General features: G+C 45.3%; 1 protein-coding gene and 1 pseudogene across 2 annotated transcripts; one reads left to right on the forward strand and one right to left on the reverse strand.

The window, feature by feature from the left end:
• LOC108312690 overlaps positions 1 to 13,769 on the reverse strand; it is a 17,213-nt pseudogene extending 3,444 nt beyond the window's left edge.
• On the forward strand, positions 13,460 to 22,512 carry DMAP1 (DNA methyltransferase 1 associated protein 1). 2 transcript variants are annotated; one of them, XM_017540747.1, is made up of 11 exons: positions 13,460 to 13,555; positions 13,737 to 13,886; positions 14,390 to 14,481; positions 14,753 to 14,948; positions 20,216 to 20,374; positions 20,492 to 20,659; positions 20,959 to 21,144; positions 21,297 to 21,368; positions 21,668 to 21,740; positions 21,880 to 22,172; positions 22,393 to 22,512. In XM_017540747.1, exons 2-11 carry the CDS (start codon positions 13,782 to 13,784, stop codon positions 22,450 to 22,452), a joined length of 1,404 nt encoding a protein of 467 aa, XP_017396236.1. In that variant the 5' UTR covers positions 13,460 to 13,555; positions 13,737 to 13,781; the 3' UTR covers positions 22,453 to 22,512. The 2 variants fall into 2 exon arrangements, with proteins under 2 accessions (XP_017396236.1, XP_017396235.1); XM_017540746.2 differs by having other exon boundaries at positions 13,482 to 13,886.
• The last annotated feature ends 41 nt before the right edge of the window (positions 22,513 to 22,553 follow it).

The following is a 22,553-nucleotide window of genomic DNA, read 5'->3' on the forward strand; positions in this document are numbered from 1 at the left end:
GGATTACAGGTGTGAGCCACCATCACACCAGCCATTTATTTGTGTTTTTACTGGAGACGAGGTTTTACCATGTTGGCCAGGCTGATCTCAAACTCCTGACTTCCTACCTGCCTCGGCTGCTTTGGCCTCCCAAAGTGGTGGATTACAGGCATGAGCCACCATGCCTGGCCTTATAAAGATATTATTAATTTTTTTAACAGCTGAATAGTAGTTTGGTGCATGCATGTGCCATTCATTGTCTATTCACCTGTTCTCTGCAGATAGAGATGTGGGCTGCTTATAGTCTTTCATGACTATAAAATGTGCTTTATAATTTATTATGTAGTAAATAGCCTTGAGCAGTCATCCTTTTGTAATTTTGGCATTGTATTCTTAGATGTATATACTTAGAAGAAGGGTTGCTTGGGCAGAATGAATATATATGTAATGTTGCTAGATATTGTCAAATCCCCCTGCATAGTTGTGCCATTTACATCTCCATCAACAATAAAGGAAAGTATCTTTTTCTCCACTGTCTCACCAAGTCAGAGTGTTGTCAAGTTTGGGATTTTCACAAATCTGATAGATGAACAATGGCATCACCATTTAGTTTGTTTGTTTTTGTCTTTTCCATTTAGTTTTAATGTATTTCTCTTATGATTTCTCTTAATATGAGCAAAGTGAACATCTTTTTATTTTTTTATTTTTTGAGATGGAGTTTCACTCTTGTTGCCCGGACTGGAGTGCAATGGCACAATCTTGGCTCACTGCAACCTCTGCCTCCCGAATTCAAGCAATTCTCCTTCCTCAGCCTCCTGAGTAGCTGGGATTACAGGCAAGTGCCACCACACCCAGCTAATTTTTATATTTAAGGAAGAGACAGAGTTTCATCATGTTGGTCAGGATGGTCTCAAGCTCCTGACTTTGTGATCTGCCCACCGTAGCCTCCCAAAGTGCTAGGATTACAGGTGTCAGCCACCGCGCCCAGCCAGTGAACATCTTTTCGATCCCATATTTAAGAGTTATTTTCATTTGTTTTTCTGTAATTTCCCCATTTTTCTAATAGGTTGTCAGAATAGGATTTTACATATTAGGGATGTTGGTCTTTTGTGATATAAATTACAAACATTTTGTCTCAGTTGTTTATTTAACTTTTGACTTTCCATACAGTATTTTGAGCATACAGTTTTAAGAATATTTAGGTAGACATAGAAAACTCTGAATTTCAATATTGGAGACTACACTTTTTGAATGTGCATAAAAGTAGATATTTTAGGCCAAAAGAAAAATCTCAATCAAATACGAATAACACAAATAGCATTTCTAACTACAAAGTAATAAAGCTAGAAATTGATAATAATAACAAAGTTTCTTCCACTGGGAAATTTTTAAAAATACACGTTTAAAAATAATACCCACAATACATGGAAAATAAAAAGTTTAGAATTATTGAAAATGATACTGCTGACAATGAAAACATCACATATGAATAGTCTACAGAAAAAGCAGTTATCAGAGGAAAATTCACAGTATTAACTACCTATGTCAATGAAAATGAGAGTAAATAAATGAAATAAATAAAATAATTGACACCAAAGTCACAAAGAAAAAGATCAAATAAAGAAATTAATATAATAAAAGCAAAAATTGGTGAATTAAAAAATAGAAACAGAAGTAACAATAATACCTAAATAAAAAGAAGTATTCGAAAACACCAACTATTAGATTTTTTTTTTTTTTGAGGCAGAGACAGAGTCTCACTCTTCACCCAAGCTGGAGTGTAGTGGTGTGATCTCAGCTCACTGTAATCTTTGCCTTCCGGGTTCAAGTGATTCTCCTACCTTAGCCTCCCATGTAGCTGGGATTACAGGTACCAGCCACCACGCCTGGCTAATTTTTATATTTTTAGTAGAGACGGGGTTTCACTGTGTTGGCCAGACTGGTCTCAGGTGATCTGCCCACCTTTGCCTCCCAAAGTGCTGGGATTACAAGCGTGAGCCACTAACGCCTGGCCTAGAAATTTAAAAAAAAAATGAATTTTGTGTGGCCGGGCGCGGTGGCTCACGCCTGTAATCCCAGCACTTTGGGAGGCCGAGGTGGACGATCATGAGGTCAAGAGATGGAGACCATCCTGGCCAACATGGTGAAACCCCGTCTCTACTAAAAAATACAAAAATTAGCCGGGCATGGTGGCGCGCGCCTGTGGTCCTAGCTACTCGGGATGCTGAGGCGGAAGAATCGCTTGAATCCAAGAGGCGGAAGTTGCAGTGAGCCGAGATTGCGCCCCTGCACTCCAGCCTGGCAACAGGGCAAGACTCTGTCCCAAAAAAAAAAAAAAAAAAAAATTTTGTGATTAGTTGAGAAGAATCAGTGGATGATGAAGGGTAAAATGGCTGAACAGGCAAGAAAGCACAAATGTACCCGGGAAACAGGGTCATCAAAACAGAGCCTACTAATTTATACCAGTCTATGCAAATAAATTTGAAAATCTCGATGCAATAGATAATTTTCTAGAAAAATATAATTTACCAAAATTGATCCCAGTACAGACATAAAGTTTAAGCAGACAGATTTCTGTTTACAAATACACATTTGTAAACAGAAACCCAACAAAAAGTCCCAGGCCCAAATGCCCTCTCACACTCCCATCTCCACCCATACCTCTCTTCATCTGGCAGCTTGTGTCCTTTGTCATAAAATGGGAATCAGAAATACAGCACTTTCCTGAGTTCCATAAGTTGTTCTTAATGCATTGTCAGCCTGAGGGGTTTCTAGAAATCTCCAAATTTGAAGCAAGCTGGACAGAAGTGCTTGGGGATACCCAGCACTTGGAAGTGGCCTCAGAAATGGAAGCAGTCTTGTGGGATTAAGCCCCTTAACCTGTGGGGTCTGTGCTAATGGCAGGTAGTTAGCGTCAGAATTAAACTGAATTGTAGGACCCCAAGTTGGTATCAGATAGTTGGTGTTGAAATGCACTGCCAAAATCAGAAACAAGATAAGAATGCCCACGATTTTAACATAAGAGAAAGCAATTAGAGGCATAAAAGTTGGAAAAGAAATAAAATCACATTCATGTACAAATGATATATTTCTGGGAAACTTACTATAATCAGTGGAAAACTTCTCTGAACAGTATTATCTAAAGTAGCAAGGTATAAAATTAACAGAATAAGTCTTTATATATACAAGAGGGATACATATCCAAGACTATTGGCAGGGTGGCTACACTGATCAAATATATTTCTTCTCCTCCTCCTTCTTCTTCTTCCTCTTCTTCCTCTTCCTCCTCCTCCTCTTCTTCTTCTTCTTCTTCCTCTTCCTCTTCTTTTTTTTTGAGATGGAGTCTTGCTCCATGGCCCAGGCTGGAGTGCAGTGGTGTGATCTTGGCTGACAGAAACCTCCGCCTCCTGGGTTCAAATAATTCTCCTGCCTCAGCATCCCGAGTAGCTGGGATTATAGCATGTGCCACCACATCTGGCTAATTTTTGTATTTTTAGTAGAGACGAGTTTCACCATGTTGGCCAGGCTGGTCTCAAACTCCTGATCTCAGGTGATCTGCCCGCCTTGGCCTCCCAAAGTGCTGGGATTACAGGCATGAGCCACCGTGCTGGACCTGACCAAACAAATTTCTTAAGACTTCAAAGGGACAACAGAAAAGGGATCTGTGGCACCATGAACCTGGGGAAGTTATCCTGGCCCAACCCCACTGCAGTATAGGAACATTCTCCTGAAAGCACAGGGAAAGCAATCTCACTAAGACCTACAGCTACCTGACCCCCGACCTCTGGAAGGAGACTGTATTCAACAAGTCTCCGTATCAGGAATTCACTGACCACCTTACCAAGACCCACACCAGAGTCTTCATGTAGAGGACCCAGGCTCCAGCTGTGGCTACAACATAGGTTTTTATACAAGAAAAATAAAGTGAATTAAGTCTTTAAAAAAAAAAAAAAACATAAACAACAGAAAAAGATTTGGTTAAACCTCATAGAAATTATAAGAAAAAATAGGATTACAATAATAACATGCCTACAAAAATGAAGCAACCAGAAAAATATGGCCACAAAGCAGAAGTCTGTAACATAATTTTTTTTTTCTAAAGGCAGAGCCTCACTCTGTCACCCAGGCTGAAAGTGCAGTGACACAATCACAGCTCATGGCAGCCTCGACCTCCAGGGCTCAAGGGATCCTCTCACCTCAGCCTCCTAATTAGCTGGGACCACAGGCAAGCACCACCATGGCTGGCTGATTTTTTAAATTTTTTGGTACGGAAAGGATGATATGGTGTCCAGGCTGATCTCAAACTCCTGGCCTCCAGCAGTCATCCTGCCTCGGCCTCCCAAAGTGCTGAGATTACAGGCGTGAGTCTCTGCTCCCAGCCTCAGAAATATTTTTAAATGGACAAAGGAAATTAAGAAAATAATAGAAGCGGTGAAAGAGTGATACCAATTTAACATTTTAAAGCTTACTCAGAAATAGAGGGGGTAGGCAATAAGAAGACATAAAGAGAAAACAGAGCTTAGACAAGAATTAGAAATAACAAAAATGTTTCAGAAACAAAGACTAACCTGGAAGGAACAAAAGAGAGAATAATAACCCTCAAAATTACACACAGTAAATAGAGGATGTAAAGGAGAAAAAAGAAAGGAATCAAGGCCCGTCCCAGTGTCTCACGCCTGTAATCCCAGCACTTTGGGAAGCCAAGGCTGGTGGATAACTTGAGGCCAGGAGTTTGAGACCAGCCTGGCCAACATAGTGAAACCCCGTCTGTACTAAAAATACAAAAAAAATTAGTAGGCATAGTGGCGCATGCCTGTAATCTCAGCTACTCGGGAGGCTAAGGCAGGAGAATCACTTGAACTCAGGAGGCAGAGGTTGCAGTGAGCCGAGATCACACCACTGCACTCCAGCCTGAGTGACAGAGCAAGACTCTGTCTCAAAAAAAAAAAAAAAAGAATAGAGGGCAGGCAAACATCATTCAGAATGTATGAAAGACCCTTTTGATCAGCCTCTGTCTCTGGATGAAATTTCAGTTTCCATCCTATGTGGAATGTAAAATCAAAGTAGTCTTGTTTATAGAGAGGATACATGGCAAACCCTGGAAAAGGGTCTATTACATAAAGCTTTTATTCCCCTTGTCAAATCCTCTGTTCCATTTTTACACAAAACAGTTCTGAGGGATGGTGACAGTCCTGCATCGTTTTTGTCTTTAATGGCAATGCCTTTAATATTTAGCCATTTAATATGGCTAAATATTAAATTTTGTTTTCGTGTCTGAAAACAAAAGCACACACGCAAAACTCTTTAATATGATTAGGAAATGTCCTTTGTCACCTGTTTTACTTAGTGTTTTTACTAGACATAGTTCTTGAATTTTCACTATTGCTGTAAAATATAATTGTGTGGGCTAGGCACAGTGGATCAAGTCTGTAATCCCAGGACTTTGGGAGGCTGAGGCAGGCAGATCTGTATTAAAAAAAAAAAAAACTAGCCTGGTGTGGTGGGGTGCGCCTGTAGTCCCAGCTACTAGGGAGGCTGAGGCAGGAGAATCATTTGAACCTGGGAGGTGGAGGTTGTAGTGAGCCAAGATCATGTCACTGCACTCTAGCCTGGGTGACAGAGTGAGACTCCATCTCAAAAAAACAAAACAAAACAAAAACAAACAAACAAACAAAAACATATATATATATATATATATATATAGCTGTGTGGTTTTCAATTTTTTTTTTGCTTTGTTTTTTTGTTTTTTGTGACAGGCCTGGCTCTGTCACCCAGGCTAGAGTACAATGGCACAATCTCAGCTCACTGCAGCCTTTGCCTCCTGAGCTGAAGTCATCCTCCAACCTCTGCCTCCAAATTAGCTGGGACTAGAGGTGTCTACCACCTTGCCTGACTAGTTTGTATTTTTTTTGTAGAGATGGGTTTTCATCCTGTTGCCCAGGCTGGTCTTCAACTCCTGGGCTCAGGAACTCCTCCCACCTCAGCTTCCCAAAGTGCTGGGATTAGAGGTGTGAGCCACCACACCTGACCTGTGGTTTTCAATTTTATTTTATCGATGTGACTAATTAGATTGTTGGGTTCCCTAATGTTAAACTATTCCCAAGGGCTTCAAATAAATTCTATTTCTAGGCTTATTCTTAGGTGCTTAATAGTTTTTGTTGCTATGGTGAATGGGATGTTATTTTCTATTACATTTTCTAATTCGTTATTGCTGTTATATAAGAAAGCTATTGATTTTGTACATTGATCTTGTATGTGGTCACCTTGTTGAATCCTCTTATTAATTCTAATGGTTTGTCAATTGACTTGTTTAGGTTTTTCTATATAAGCGAGTGTCATCTGCAAATAATCTCAATTAGCCTCTTCTTTTCTAATGTTTATGCTTCACAGTGCCTTCTTCCTCTTCTTTTTTTTTTTTTTTAATATACTCTTTAACCCTTCTTGAATACCAGTTTTTTTCCTTTCTTTCTTTCTTTTTTTAATATCTTCTTTCTCTTCTTAAATTAGAGAGAGCATCTGGTAGCATTCCAAACAGTAGTGGTATAAAGACATTCTAGTCTTCTTTCTAACTCCAGTTGGAAAGCTACCATTGTTTCACCATTACCTTTGGCATTTGCTGTAGTTTTTATCATTGTTTTATTAAAAACAAAACATGTATCAAGTTAAGCATTTTTCCCTCGTTTGCTAGATTTTTTCTTCTTTTATATTATTAATATGTGTTCAATTTGTTTAGATAATTGTGTTTTTTATGTTTACATCATTAATTTAATAAGTAAAGTGTGTGGAGATATATATATGTATGTATTCTAATGCTGAACCATCTTAGCAAAGCTGGGATAAATCCTCCTTAGACTTGATGATTTTTTTTTTTTTTTGAGACAGAGTCTCACTTTGTTGCCCAGGCTGGAGTGCGGTGGTGCAATATCGGCTCACTGAAACCTCCACTTCCTGGCTTCAAGTGATTTTTCCGCCTCAGCCTCCTGAGTAGCTGAGATTATATGCGTGCACCACCATGCCTGGCCAATTTCTATATTTTTAGTAGAGACAGATTTTCATCATGTTGACCTGGCTGATCTCAAACTCTTGACCCCAAGTGATCCGCCTGCCTCAGTCTCCCAAAGTGCTGGGATTGTAGACGTCAGCCACTGTGCCTGGCTGAAATGTTCTTTTAATACGCTGCTATATTTAATTTATTGTTGTTGCTTTTTGGAACAGGGACTTGCTCTGTCACCCAGGCTGAGTGCAGTGGCACAATCACAGCACACTGTAGCCTCCACGTCCTAGGCTGAAGTGATCCTCCTGCTTCAGCCTCCCAAGCAGTTGGGACTACAGATGTGTGCCACCATACCAGGCTAAGTTTTTAAAAAAGTTTTGTAGAGATGGCGTCTTGTTATGTGGCCCTGGCTGGTCTCAAGCAATCCTCTCTCTTCCCAAAGTGCTGGGATTACAGGTGTGAGCCCCCGTGCCCAGCCATGCTAGATTTAATTTATTAACATTTTATTCAGGATCTTTCTTTTATTGTTCATAAGTAATTTTTTTTCCTGCTGTCTGGCTTTGGTTTCAGAATATACTAGTCAGTAAATTGTGTTGGGTGGCTTTCCATCTTTTCTTACATTCTTATCTTTCTTTCTTTCTTTTTTAGACAGGGTCTTACTTTGTTGCCCTGGAGTGCAGTACTGTGATCATGGCTCACTGCAGCTTCATGTCCTGAGCCACGGCAATCCTCCTGCCTCAGCCTTCTGAGTAGCTAGGACTATAGGTGCATACCACCATGCCTGGCTAATTTTTATTTTTATTTTTATTTTGTAGAGACTGGGTCTTGCCTTGTTGCCCAGGTTGGTTTTGAACTCCTGGCCTCAAGTGAGTCTCCTGCCTTAGACTCCCAAATTGCTGGCAATCCAGATGTGAGCCACTGTGCCCGGCCCTTACTTTCTTAAATAGTTTACATAAGATGAGAATTACATATTCTTCCAAGGCTCTCTTGTTAAGCTCTGGTATTTACATTATGCTATTTTCCTTAAGTTGAGAAACATTTTAACTAGTATGCTCTAAAGCAGGGTCCCCAACGCCCAGGCCATGGCCTGGTACCGGTGGAGGGTATTACCGCCGGAGCTCCACCTCCTGTTAGATCAGGGGCAGCATTAGATTCTTGGAGCACGAACCCTGTTGTGAACTGCGCGTGCGAGGGATCTAGGTTGCACGTTCCTTAAGAGAATCTGATGCCTGATGATGATCTGTGGTAGAACAGTTTCATCCTGAAACCATCCCCAGCCCGCCCTTCTATCCGTCCGTGGAAAAACTGTCTTCCATGAAATCGGTCCCTGGTGCCAAAAAGGTTGGAGACTGCTGCTCTAAAGTTAACTTTAATAGTCAAGGCGTGGTGGCACACGGCTATACTCCCAGAACTTTGGGAGGCCAAGGCTAGCAGGTCACTTGAGGTCAGGAGTTCGAGACCAACCTGGCCAACATATCGAAACCCTGTCTCTACTAAAAATACAAAAATTAGCCGGCTGTGGTGGTGGGCACCTATAGTCTCAGCTACCCGGGAGACCGAGGCAGAAGAATCGCTTGAACCTGGGAGGCAGAGGTTGCAGTGAACCAAGATCGTGCCACTGCACTCCAGCCTAGGCAACAGAGTGAGACTCCCTCTCAAAATAATAATAAAAATAAATAAGTTAACTTGAATAAACAATAATCTGTTACTTGAAGGTCAAATAGAGCTCACCTATTTATAATTTTCAGCCTGTTACCTTTCAGCTCATTAACAATATTTCTTGTTTTTCTATGGTTATTGCTCTATCTGGTTCTCTAACTCTTTTTGGAACAATGTTGGCTACTTGTACTTCCTAGAAAATATCACCAAGATACTGGTGATATGTAGTTGATACAGGAATTGGTATCAGAAAGGCGTGAATTTGGTATTTAGGTTTGGGCAGTAAAAATCTCACTAATCTTAAAGATAGCCCTTGGCTTGCAGAGAATAGATTATCGTCTGGAATTGACTGTCACCTGAATGGTAGTAGATTCCTTGAAGGCAAAGCTTTGGGGTAACCAAGTAATTTTTCTCACAGAATTTGATGGGGGGGGTGGGCAGAGGGAATTGGTGAACTGTGCAGTGAAGAGGGCTTTCTTTTAACTATTCTGGTCAGAGTCAAAAAAAAAAAAACCGGATAGGCTCACTATCCTAAAATTTGGCTCAAGATGAGTCTCAAATCGTTGATTTTCTATGTCTATGATAAAAATAATTTATCTCCTGCAGTCATGGCAGTGATTATAGCTGGAATTAAAATTCAAAATGTGATACTGATAATTGCTGTAGCACAATATGAGTGAAATTCACACATTGCCAGGGCTCTCATGTAAATGTTGCAGTACTGATCAGAAAAGAAGGCATTTAGACAACTCAGGCCATCCAAAATTCTACCCTCTTGAGCCTCTCTTGCCAGCAGAAATGGCTCCTCTTCTGATTGGCTAATGGATGACTTCTTAAAATCACTGTCAGCAGGAAGAAATAGAGGTGATAGTTCTGATGCCTTCTGGCAAATCAAGAATGCACTAGGATCAAAGCAACTTAGATTCACTGAAGTAAAGTACAATGGATCCTTGAACACATGGGTTTGAACTGTGCATGCCCACTGATGCACGGGTTCTGCAGGGCCAGCTGCCGGACTTAAGTATGCATGGATTTGGGTATACACGGGGGTCCCGGAAATAATTCCCAGGTATACGGAAGAACAGCTGCAAATCCCATGAAAACACATCTCGGTGATGTTTCTGAAGGTCCAGCGTTCTAGGATATGTTACAATGTTCCCTCATGAGAATGAGTTGCTTCACCTTACATACCCCAAACATATGAAAGAGGAATAATACTATATGTTATAGTTTCTAAGATGCATATTTTTTCACATTAAAAAACAATTTATTGAGGTGAAATCTGCCTAACGTAAAATTAAAATGAACAGTTCAGTGGCATTTAGTACATTCACAGGGTTGTTGTCACTCCCTCCGTAGTGGCATGAACGTGGCTCACTGTAGCCTCGACTTCCTGGGCCCAAGAGGTCTCCCTGCCTCAGACTCCCATGTAGCTGGGACCACAGGTGCACACCTCCATGCCTGGCTATTTATTTTTATTTTTTGTAGAGATGGGGTCTTGCTGTGTTGCCCAGGCTGGTCTCACCCTCTTGGCCTTAAGTGATCCTCCTGCTTCCACCTTCCAGAGTGTTGGGATGACAGGCATGAGCCACCGCGCCTGGCCTGATGGTGTTTTTAAAAACATTCTTTCATATATTCATATGGAATATAAATGAAGGCGGGCCTTACAGTTGACGGCATCTTAGATGAGTTGACATATGGTAGTTGATGCCTTTCTTGGAATTTCGGGGCAATGTACACCAGCTTTGAGTGTCTTACACTCACTCATTTACTCAGTAACCTGAAAGTCTGTCAGCATTCAGAGGAAACCTTAGTAAGGAAAATTCTTGAAGTGGTCTAGGCTACAAGGTAAGTCAGTGTGCCCTCTGGCCTCCATGACCCACCAGATCCACTCATGTTTAGGTCACCATGCTGATAGAGTCTGTCGCAAGCCAGGAGGAACACAGCAAAAGCCCTGAGAGTTGTGAAGAACGCCATGCCCTCTGGCAAATAACCCGTCTTCCACTGAGAAACAGCTGCGACTGGCTCCTGGGCCCTGATAGAGAGTGAATGCTTGTCCAAGGGCAACCAGGCTGCCCTGCAAACTGAACTGCCCTCACAGCCTGTAAACTTTTGATCCACTGTGAAATCTGTAAACAGCAAAATCATCAAGTAGAAAGGGCACAAATGAGACCCAGCCCAAGCATTTCCTCCTTTTCCCCCATTCCTCAACCAACGCTGTGGGCTCAAGAGTCAGAGACTGTGCAAATGGGTTTGTTTTTTTTTTAAAGCCAAACTCAAATATCCGTACTTTAAATGTAAACATATAAGTTCAAAGAAAATGGAAAGAAGACGGTATACCATGCAAACAATAAGCTTACATACAAGGGCGAGAGTAGTTATTGGATAACGTACACTTCAAGACAAAGCCAAAGATAAAGATGAATCTCTCATAAAGAGGTCAGTTCACCAGGAAGACATAACAATTATAAATGTACATGTACTTAATAACAGAGTTTCAAAATATATGGAGCAAAAATAGAAGAAATTAACAAGCTGGGCATGGTGGCTCATGCCTGTAATCCCAGCACTTCCAGAGGCTGAGGCAGGAGGATTGCTTGAGGCCAGAAGTTTGAGACCAGGCTGAACGATATAATGAGACCTTATCTGTACAAAAAATGTTTTTAAAAAATTAGCTTAGCATGATGGTGTGCGCCTGTAGTCCTAGCTACTCAGAAGGCTGAGGTGGGAGGATCACTTGAGCCTAGGAGTTCAAGGTTGCAGTGAGCTGTGAGCTTGCCTCTGCACTCCACCCTGGACAACAGAGTGAGACCCTGCTCTAAATAAAAATGAAATAAACAAGGAAGAAGGCACATGGAAAATTAGAATGATAATGAAAATGTAACAATTTGCAGGGTACAGTTACTGCAGTGATTAGAGTGAAACTTATAGCTTTACATATTTATAATGGAAAAGAAAGAAGGTCTCACACACATATCTTACATTTAATAATGGAATGCTGACTTACGCCTCTAACTTTATGGCTCAGTAGATTGGATAATTCTCAGTTCATGCTGGGTGGTTCCAGTTAGGGTCTCATGGTCAGGCATTCAATTTCTACCAGAGCCCAACTGTAAGCCAGAAGCTGCCTGTTTGTTGCTGTTGAGACAGGGTCTTGTTCTGTTAACCAGACTGGAGTACAGTGGAGTGATCATAGCTCACTGCAACCTCAAACTCCTGGGCTCAAGTAATTCTCCTGCTTCAGCCTCTCGAGCAGCTGGGAGTACAGGCACATGCCACCATGCCTGGCTAATTTTTCTTTTTTTAAAGTAAAGACAGGTCTCACTATTTTAGCCAGGCTGGTCTCAAACTCCTGGACTTCAGTGATCTTCCTGCCTTTGCATCCCAAAGTGCTGGGATTATAGGCATGAGCCACTGTCCCGGGCCAGAGAAACTGCTTTTCAAGTGGTAGTAGTTGTTTATAGGTGAGCTTATGGCCTTCAGAATGCGAGTGTCTGTGCTGCAATTCTATTATTAGGATTGCCAGAGACCATACATGACACCTTTGTCACCAGATACTTCCAATATCATTGGGTCTGTTGGATAATCAGTCCCAAATGGCAGCACAGCTTGCACTGTGAACTGGATGTGCCACAGAACCCCTCTTGAGCCAGGCCCCTCTCAAAACTGATAGGTTACCTGGTAAATGAGTCAGAGCATGACCAAGTGTTGTTCACATGCCTCCAAACCCAAAGAGGACCGCCAGCTTTTGTAATTGTCTTCAGGGTGGATAGAGCAAGGTGCATCACTTTATTGCTTAATTTTTATTGACTTAGTTTAGTTTAGAAAGCAAAAGAATTGATGGCCGGGCATGGTGGCTCACGCCATCATGTAATCCATGCATTTTGGAGGCCAAGGCAGGCGGATCACCTGAGGTCAGGAGTTCAAGACCAGCCTGACCAACATGGTGAAACCTCGTCTTAAAAAAAAAAAAGAATTGACTTGCAAAGAAATCTGTAAGAAAGTCCAGACTTTAGAAGGACTGGTTAACCAAATAAAAAATACAACATAAAAAAGATAAGCAAACTTACCAATTTGTTTATAGTGGAAAAACAGCAATTCTCTCTCATAATTATGAGAGTTCTGTCAGAGATCAGTATTGCAAAAATCAGGAATAAAGTTCTTTGCTAGGGCGTCAGTAGTAAGGTATTGGAAAGAACTGGTCTTTCGTTTATTTTGGGTTTAGAACTAGTCAGTGTGGCCGTTTTTGTATTGTTCTGTTTATCTCCAGGAACAAAGTGCTTTTTTTTTTTTTTTTCCCTGATTGAGGGATGTGATTTGCATGTCTACTCAAAATAGAGGCGGAGAAAGATGTCAAATAATTAAACAATTAATTAACTACAACTAGGTCAAGTGTTTCAGGCAGCCAACTGCTCTATCCCCTTCTGGCTCCAAGGACCATTCCCTTACCCTGTGGGCAATTTCTGCTTTAAGAAATCATTAACTCATTTAATTAAAAAATGTCCCAGGTATTGTGCTAATGTTTTACATGGATTCTTTCTTGGTATTTCAATTTACACAGGTGCCATTACAATTTCCATTCAGCAAATGAAGAAACAGGTTCAGAGAAATGAAGTGACTTCCCAAGGTCACAAAGTTCTGGTATCTCTTTTCGTTGCCTGAGATGCATTGGAGCATCGTAATGGGAAAATGCCAGAAAGCAGGCAGGGTACCAGTGCGAACCGGCTGGCGGGAGAAGCAAACGGTGGCAAGCTCAGCGCGGCCAGTAGCTTTCGTCCTCGGTTGCCAGTCGGCTCCGTTTTCTAAGACACCGACCGGAAGTGTTTCTGTCGGCCGCGTTTCCAATGAGCACCGCCGGAAGTTTCTGCCGCGGTTTGGCGGGGACAGGGGAGTGGTAGTGGGGGCTGCAGCCGCGGGACCCAGGTGCGGAGGCGTGAGGGGCCAGGTGGCTGAAGGGGCCGTTAGGAACATCCAAGCGGTGGGACACAGGCAGTACTCCGACCTGACCTGGACCACCCTCTTCCTCGGGGCCCGCTTCTTCGTTTCGCCTCCACTTGGGTCTGGAGTGTCCCTGTCCACTGACCTGAGCCTGGTCCTTCCTCAGGCACTGACCCTCGACTTTGGGTCGCTCCCCCATCTCTCAGGCGCGATGGCTACGGGCGCGGATGTACGGGACATTCTAGAACTCGGGGGTCCAGAAGGGGATGCAGCCTCTGGGACCATCAGCAAGAAGGACATTATCAACCCGGACAAGGTAGCAGGGGCACCTGAAAGCGTTGGCTAAGGGAGGGTAGGGGAGTGAAGATGGGGAGGAGTGACAGCGGAAGAGAGATGGGGCAAGGGATGGGCGTTACACTTCTAGTGAGTTGGGCGACAAAAGGGGTGACATAACGGGACAGAGAATTTGTGTCATCCTTGATGGGAGGGAGGAGGTGGGACATCGTGGGAGATGGTGGGACCAAGAGGGTGTGACACCTCTGAGAGATGAGAGGACCAGGCAAGTGTGATGTTTGCAAGATATTGTAGGGGAGAGATCAAGACATTATGACAGTCAGAGATGGTGGGATGGGGAGCGGACTGCCCTGATTTGGGGATAGGGTGGTGTCCTTGGGAGTGGGTTTCTGTGCCTTTACAGTATGTCAGTGTGCCTGTCATTGACCTTGTAGGTGTTGGTTTGTTCAGGGATTGAACTGGACTAAATAATTTTCAGGAAAGGGGTTGTAGGCTGTGGTTCCTTTCTGTGGTTTCCTTCCTCAGAAAAAATCCAAGAAGTCCTCTGAGACACTGACTTTCAAGAGGCCTGAGGGCATGCACCGGGAGGTCTATGCCCTGCTCTACTCTGACAAGAAGCAAGTATTGGAATCCCAAGTCCCCCAGGTTCTGGGCCCTGATTCACCTGCCATGTCCCTTACTCCTAGTTTTCTCTTCCAATTCTCTCCTCCCTAGCCAGGGCTCCTGCTTGCTTAGCAGGATGCAAGAGGACCTGAAATCTCTTGCTCCAAGACATGACTTTCTTGCTGTAGGGTAGGATAGGGTAGGGTAGATCAGCTCCCTGGGACAAAAAGCTTTTTAACACCCCTTCTGATCCTAACCTCCCACCTCCGTAAACCTCACTGCCAGGGATGCACCCCCACTGCTACCCAGTGACACCGGTCAGGGCTACCGTACAGTGAAGGCCAAGTTGGGCTCCAAGAAGGTGCGGCCTTGGAAGTGGATGCCATTCACCAACCCGGCCCGCAAGGATGGAGCAATGTTCTTCCACTGGCGACGTGCAGCGGAGGAGGGCAAGGACTACCCCTTTGCCAGGTTCAATAAGGTGAGCTCCTTTCATTCGAACACAGCCCAAGATTGCCCTCCAACTTTGAGCCATTTGTGCAAGCTCTCCAATCTCCTAGGGTTGGCTCCAGGGGCACGCTTATGCCCAACTGTGGTTACCCACCCAGTGCTCGTGGCAATGCTGCGGTTACCCAACCAGTCCTTGTGGCAATGCATGCAGAGTGGGACTCCATGGGTCTTTTCTGCCCAAGGGATACTGTTCTTCCCCAGACCTGCTCTGGTTTTTCATGCCTTCTCTTGGCCTTGCAAATGTTCCGTTCCTCAGAGCTGTATCCTAGGTGCTCTGCTCTTGTCGCTCTATACTTCCTTAGTATGAACCCTGTGGCTTCAGTTACCCTCTATATGTCACCAATCCAGAGCCATGGTTCCTTCACATCCAGTCATTTACTAATATCTCTTTCTGAATGCCCCACAGGTACCTTAGATCAGGTAGGTACCCTGAACAGAGCTCATCGTCTTCCCTCGCTTTGTCTGTCCCAAATCTGTTCCCCATCTCAGTGAATGGCACCATTTTCCACCTAGTTGCCCAAACCAGGAACTTGGGGGATTGTCCTTGACTTAGTCTTCTCCTTTAGCCCTCACAGTATTTAAATCAACAATAGGACAAACAAGGTAGGGGAAAACAACAAACATGTAAGGAAATAAATTGGAGTCTTTCCAATAAGAGCCACCAATAACATGAAACCAGGATTTGAATGCATATGAAATGGGATAAAGACTGAACTTGTAGGCGTAGGGGAGTCCTACCTTCAATAGCTTGGTCAGGGAGGGCCTCTCTGAGAAGGTGGCATTTGAGCTAGATGCCAGTGGCATCTATTTATTGAGTCCTGTTGTTTCTGTTTCCATAATAAATCACATCACTGACAATATTCTTCATCTCCTATGCCAGTCCCTTAGTCCAAGCTGAGTTATCTCTGGTCTAGATTACTCCAGCTCAGCAGAGCAGGGCCTTCCCAGACTCTTCCAGCCAGTGACAGGCAGAGCTAGATTGGGCTAGGGTTTCCTAATCAATTACTTAAGCCAGTGTACAGTGCGGCCTCACAGCTGCTGCAGCCTGGAATAACCTAGACTGAGAGCTGAAAAGCACTAGGGACTCAAACCCAGGACTCAAGTTCCAGCCTCTCTCTTCTCAGCCCAGTATATCCAGCTGCACCTGGATGCCTCCCCCTGGATGACTTACAGGCTTCTCAGACTGAGCATGGCCAGGTATGCAGCCATCTTTTTCCCCCTTCCCCAAACATGGTTTTCTTCTATTTTACCATTATCTTTAGACTCCTCGGACCCAGTAGAGGGAAAGGCTGGAGATGTAAGACTGAGAAGGGACAAGTAAGAGGTGAGGGATCTGAGGCAATCGCAGGGAAGGCTGATAAGTTGAGGTGGAGATAAAAGAATATTCATTTTGTATTTAGTAAATATTGCTCTGTGCCAATTCAAGCCCTAGGCACTAAGGACACAAAAATGAAGCAAACACAATGTCTTTAAAAAACTCCATATTGCTGGCAAAAGGGTTGGGGGAGGTACAGGCAATTATAATTTGCTGGGATACAAGCCATACTGGGAGGACCTGAACGTCATGGAAACTTCCTAGAGTAGGTAGAGTCAGTCTTGAAGGATGTCACCAGGTGGTATTATGAAGGGAGTGCAGTGACTTCAGGCGGTAGGAACAGCATGGTCAAGGAATGAATAAAATTTTTTTTAAGTTCACATGTATGGGATGATATGGGCATTTCCGTGTTGATGAAGCCTAAAGCCTGAGGTGTAGGACATAGTGGGAGATGAGGCCTGAGAGGGCAGCAGTGGCCAGGCCAAGCAGAGCCTTGGTAACCAGGCCCAGGAATTCGGGCTTTACCCTCTTGTCTTTGGTAGCCAGTGGTAGATTTTAGCCACAGTAATGTTAGGATTAGATGTGAATTTTAGGAGGATCATGGTGATCTAAAACTACAACTACTGTGAGGCCACACTGTACACTGGCTTAAGTAATGAGCTAGGAAATCCTGGCCTAATCTAGCTCTGCCTGTCACTCCTGGGTGAGTCTGGGAAGGCCCTGCTCTGCTGAGCGTCAGTAATCTAGACCAGCAATAACTCAGCTTGGACCAGGGGCCTGGCATAGGGGATGAATATACAAAATGAATATTCTTTTGTCTCCACTTCAGTTTGTCTCATCCAGCCTTCCCTCCCATTGCCTCAGATGCCTTACCTGAGTTTTAGAAAGATCTTTGATGGGGTAGAAAATGGAGTTGGAGTAAAATGAAGTAACAATCTTCCTCCCCAATATTGCTCCTCCTGGCAGTCCCTCTCTCAGTCAGTAGTGCCCCCATCCACTGTCTTACTCAAGTCAGAAACACAGGAGTCACCCAGGAGAGCATCTTCCCTCACCCTTCACATCCAAATCCTGTGGTTTTTATCTCCTAAAGCCTCTCAAGCCTGCCATTTTCTCTCTCTTCCCCTCTGCTGTTTTAGTTCTGGCCTCTTCACTTCTCACCGGCATTATTTCTAAAATCTGCCAGCTGGTCTCCCAGACTCGTTTAACTTCTCCATCCTCACTGCTGCCAGGGTGGTCTTTGTGAAAGAGAGGCATGACCATTTGACTCCTTACGATGAGCCTTATTGGCTGCCATGCACCAGATGGGTTCTGGGCTCCTTAGCAGGCATATAGGCCTCTAGAAGCTGGGCTCTGCTGGCGTGCCAGCTCTTTTCATACCTCCTGTCTCACCCTTGTTTCCCCAACATGTCCCCAACTGCCAGGTCCACACACATCAGGCTGTCTTTACCTCATGAATGTGTTTGTGTTGCTCCCTGTGCCTAGGATTCTTTTCCCCATCTTCTCTCATGGGTTCCCTTTTACTTAACCTTAAGACCGAACCAGGTCTCATTTACCTCTTCTCTAACTAATCTTTGTCGCAAGCTGGAGTGTCACTTGTTATACCCTATGTATCAAACTTGCCAAACTGAACCAAAATTATTTTTTCAGCTACAGTATGAGCTTTGAGAGGCTAAAATCCCTGCCTCTCATATTCAGCGTTGTGTCTCCAGCATAGGTATTACAGGCCCATGATAAATATTTGTTGAATGAATGAAAAAATGTCTTCTTCACTTGACTATGAGCTACTTGAGAGGACTGGCTGCACAGTTCCTGAGGGTTTTTTTTTTTCTTTTTTCCTTCTTTGAGACAGGGTCTCTGTCGGCCAGGCTGGAGTGCAGTGGTATGATCTCAGCTCACTCCATTCTCCATTTCCAGGGCTCAAGTGATCCTCCCACCTCAGCCTTTTAAGTAGCTGGGACCACCAGCGTGTACCAACATGCCTGGCTAATTTTTGTGTCTTTTTTAGAGATCAAGTTTTACTGGGTTTCCCAGGATGGTCTCGAACTCTTGGAGTCAAGCAACCCACTCACCCCAGCCTCCCAAAGTGTTGGGATTATAGGTGTGAGCCACCGCATCTGGCCCTGAGTTTTTGTTTTTTTTGTTTTTTTTTAGTTAAATTGAATTAAAATGCATAGGAGAAATACGTAACCAAACCTGGGAAACCAGAGACTTCCCAGAGGAGATGATGCCTGAGAGCTTGAAAGGATGAGAAAGTTATCTAGGTAGAAGGAATGTGGAAGTGGAAGGCATTTCAGGCAAGAGCAGAGGTCAAGGGGGAAGTATGGTATGTTCTAGAAACTGCTAGTCATTTGGCTGCAATTTAGGGTTCATGAGGGACAGTGGCTGTGGGAGGAGACCAGGTCATTTATTTGTGTGTTCATTAACAGATTTGGTAGACACTGATAGGTACAGTGTGCTGAGTCCTAAAGGTGGGAGATGCACTGGACAACCCTTGCTCTTGAGGAGTTTGTGAATTATCTAGAAGCTGCTTTATCTTAGATGGAGAGCCTTTGAGGAGTTTAATAAGGGATGGTCGGGGGGAATTATAAGATACATATTCTAGAACCCTAGGATGGTGTGTTTCAAATTATCTGTGGTGAAGGACAGTTTTCTATTTTATTTCCAATCCATCAGAGACTGATAAAGATAGTAACATTATAAAGACAAATACAAGTCCATGTTTCTTCATATTAGATTCAACAGCACAGCATACAACTACTGTAAAATTGTTATGTAAGTTTTTCAGTGTCTGCTCTCAGTTTCCACTCTTATCCTAGACCAGGGATAACTGTAAACAGCACTGGTTTGCAGACTGTCCTTTAAGTAGCACTGTTCAAAGAGTTCACGTCTTAGCTGCAGATGGAGAATTGATTGGAGGAGGATTGAATGAAGGCAGAGCTCAGCAGGGGGGCTGTTTCTCTGAGGCAGGCAAGTGACAGTGGTAGGCTGGACTGGGAAGTGGCAGCGGAGACAGAAATTTTGGAGGTAAAAGCCACAGATTTGGTGAAGTGGAGAAGTCAAGGGGAAAGGCAGGAATTAAAGATGCCGCCCAGGTTTCTGGCTTGAGCAACTGGATTGGGTGATGGTGATAGTGACTGAAATCTGGACTGGAGAAGATAATGTTTGAGGGAGGACCATGAATTCAGTTCTGAGCTAAGTCTGAGGTGCATGGAAGACTCCAGTAGGAGATATCCAAAAGGCGACCAGTTTTGGAGCTGGCTGTGGTCTTTAAGAGAGAATTCCCTGATTTAGTCTAGCATTGACTCCATCCTTGGGTCTCTGACAGACCCAGCTGGTGGTAGTGCTGTTTGTCTCTGGGGGAGGTCTGTAAGATTGGGGGTGTGGGAGAACGGAGGAAGGGGCATTGGCAGGGCTGCATATGTTGGGAGTAGGATTCAGGCCCATTTCTATGTTCTGTAGACCTGACCTTGGCAAACTCTGGGGAGCGGCAAGTCCTACTGTCCCCACTGGGTGGCAGTAGTGCTTCAGACAAGAGTTGTATGGACTAGGGGCTGCTAGGCCTTCCTCCAGGTATTTAACCATCTGTCTTGCTCCAGAGTTGATCTTTGGACTCCACAGAAGCACTTACATGTGGGCCCCTCACCTTACCATGGGGGCAGGAGTGTCTGTCCCATTACTGAGGTTCCAGAGCTGAAGACATAGTGAAGTTGCTCCCAGAATGAATCAGGGGCAGGCTGCAGTCCCAAACCCTGCTATGGCCTCTAGTCAAGCAGACAGGTTCTTTTCTCACTCCATGCTGCAGGGGCACACGCCCAGGGGCTGGCAACAAATGGGAGGAGCTGTGGTCACAGGGGGCTGGAGCCTGCTGGACATGACATGACATGATGTGGGCATGCCCCTACTGTGTCCCTCTGTGCCAGTAGACTGTGCAGGTACCTGTGTACTCAGAGCAGGAGTACCAGCTTTATCTCCATGACGATGCTTGGACTAAGGCAGAAACTGACCACCTCTTTGACCTCAGCCGCCGCTTTGACCTGCGTTTTGTTGTTATCCATGACCGGTATGACCACCAGCAGTTCAAGGTGAGCCATTGTGCATTTGCATGTGTGCCCAGCTCCTGGGTCTAGTAGGCCCTACTTTTATGCATCCGTTCCACGTGCCTCTGAATGTTTATTCCTCCACCCTGTCTTGCTCCTCAGAAGCGTTCTGTGGAAGACTTGAAGGAACGGTACTACCACATCTGTGCTAAGCTTGCCAATGTGCGGGCTGTGCCAGGCACAGACCTTAAGATACCAGTATTTGATGCTGGGCATGAACGACGGCGGAAGGAACAGCTTGAGCGGCTGTACAACCGGACCCCAGAGCAGGTTAGCCCAAGGCCACATGCCTGTGCTCCATGCCCCAAACCCCTTGCCCATTCCCTCCATCCTCGGCAGCTGTCACCTCCCACTCGCAGGTCCCTGTGCCTCCCACCAGTACCCTATTACCTGCCCTAAGCCCATTCCTACCTCTCACAGGCATCCCCCCTGATTTCACAGCCCTTCACCTCCCTCATGATCCCTTACTTCTCAGATTCCCTCATAGACAGCCCAGCACCCCGTCACCTCCGTGTCTACCCTCTCTCCTGGAAGTGCCCTCACACACTTTGCATCCCTCACTTTCCCAGGTGGCAGAGGAGGAGTACCTGCTGCAGGAGTTGCGCAAGATCGAGGCCCGGAAGAAGGAGCGGGAAAAACGCAGCCAGGACCTGCAGAAGCTGATCACAGCGGCAGATACCACTGCAGAGCAGCGGCGCACGGAACGCAAGGCCCCCAAGAAGAAGCTACCACAGAAAAAGGAGGCTGAGAAGCCGGTGCGGAGGCTCAGCCAGCCCAGCTCAGGGTGGAAGGGTCACCTGGCACAAGGCCCCACCTGGACTGGAGGGTTCTGAGAGCACTCAGTGCTGATGAGGTGCTGGGCCCTCTCCCTACGACACCTTGGTCTCCATAATGCCTTCTCCTCCAGGCTGTTCCTGAGACTGCAGGCATCAAGTTTCCGGACTTCAAGTCTGCAGGTGTCACGCTGCGGAGCCAACGGGTATGCGAGTTACCTCATTTAGCATGTTTGGGCCCTGGGCTCTCTGCTCTCAGCTCCACGGGGCAGGCAAGTGTGGCTAGAGCCATAGGAGATTGCTGCAGAGGTGGCCTCACCAGGATCTCAGGGATGCGGCCAGACTAAGGCCGCATCCTCAGCTTCCTGGCTATTTCCTTTTCTGGCTCATAGTTAACCTCTATGTGTTACCGTCTCTTCCATCCCTCTTTCCCACTGCCTTTTGTCCCCTTTACCCTAAGCGTCTTATGGCTGGGAGAGGCTTAGCTTGCCAGGTTTCATTGCAGATGAAGCTGCCAAGCTCTGTGGGACAGAAGAAGATCAAGGCCCTGGAACAGATGCTGCTGGAGCTTGGTGTAGGTGAGTATGGGAACTGGGCCCCACAGGAGTACCCACCCGAGGCTGTGGATACAGGCTGGGCAGGGGAAGGATAGTTCCTGTTGCTGACCCTCTACCACACCTGGGCTCTGCCCCTGTGCTGCCCACCGCCTGCCTGCAGAGCTGAGCCCGACACCTACGGAGGAGCTGGTGCACATGTTCAATGAGCTGCGAAGTGACCTGGTGCTGCTCTACGAGCTCAAGCAGGCCTGTGCCAACTGCGAGTATGAGCTGCAGATGCTGCGGCACCGTCACGAGGCACTGGCCCGGGCTGGTGTGCTGGGGGGCCCTGCCACGCCAGCATCAGGCCCAGGCCCGGCGTCTGCTGAGCCAGCAGTGACTGAACCCGGACTTGGCCCTGACCCCAAGGATACCATCATCGATGTGGTGGGTGCACCCCTCACGCCCAATTCGGTAAGAGCCTGGACAGGCTGGGAGGCATGCACATGATGTAGGGGCTCCTCTCCCTCTAGTGCCTGCAGTAGAAATCATCATCACTTCTGTGCGGGTCTGAGACCCAGGGTAGGAGTGGTTGACCAGTGGACATCCTTGTCACTGAGCGTATGAAACACATGCACCAAGCCTGACTCAGGCCTTGGGGGTTCACTGACCTCAACGCCTTCTGTGTCCTCAGAGAAAGCGACGGGAGTCAGCCTCCAGCTCATCTTCTGTGAAGAAAGCCAAGAAGCCGTGAGAGGCCCCACGGGGTGTGGGCGATGCTGTTATGTAAATAGAGTTGCTGAGTTGGACCAGACTGATTCCTTTTCATTTCCACCACTTCTGATGCCCCTAGTG

Source organism: Cebus imitator, unplaced genomic scaffold (assembly GCF_001604975.1).
Source record: "Cebus imitator isolate Cc_AM_T3 unplaced genomic scaffold, Cebus_imitator-1.0 Scaffold129, whole genome shotgun sequence".
Taxonomy (NCBI): Eukaryota; Metazoa; Chordata; class Mammalia; order Primates; family Cebidae; genus Cebus; species Cebus imitator.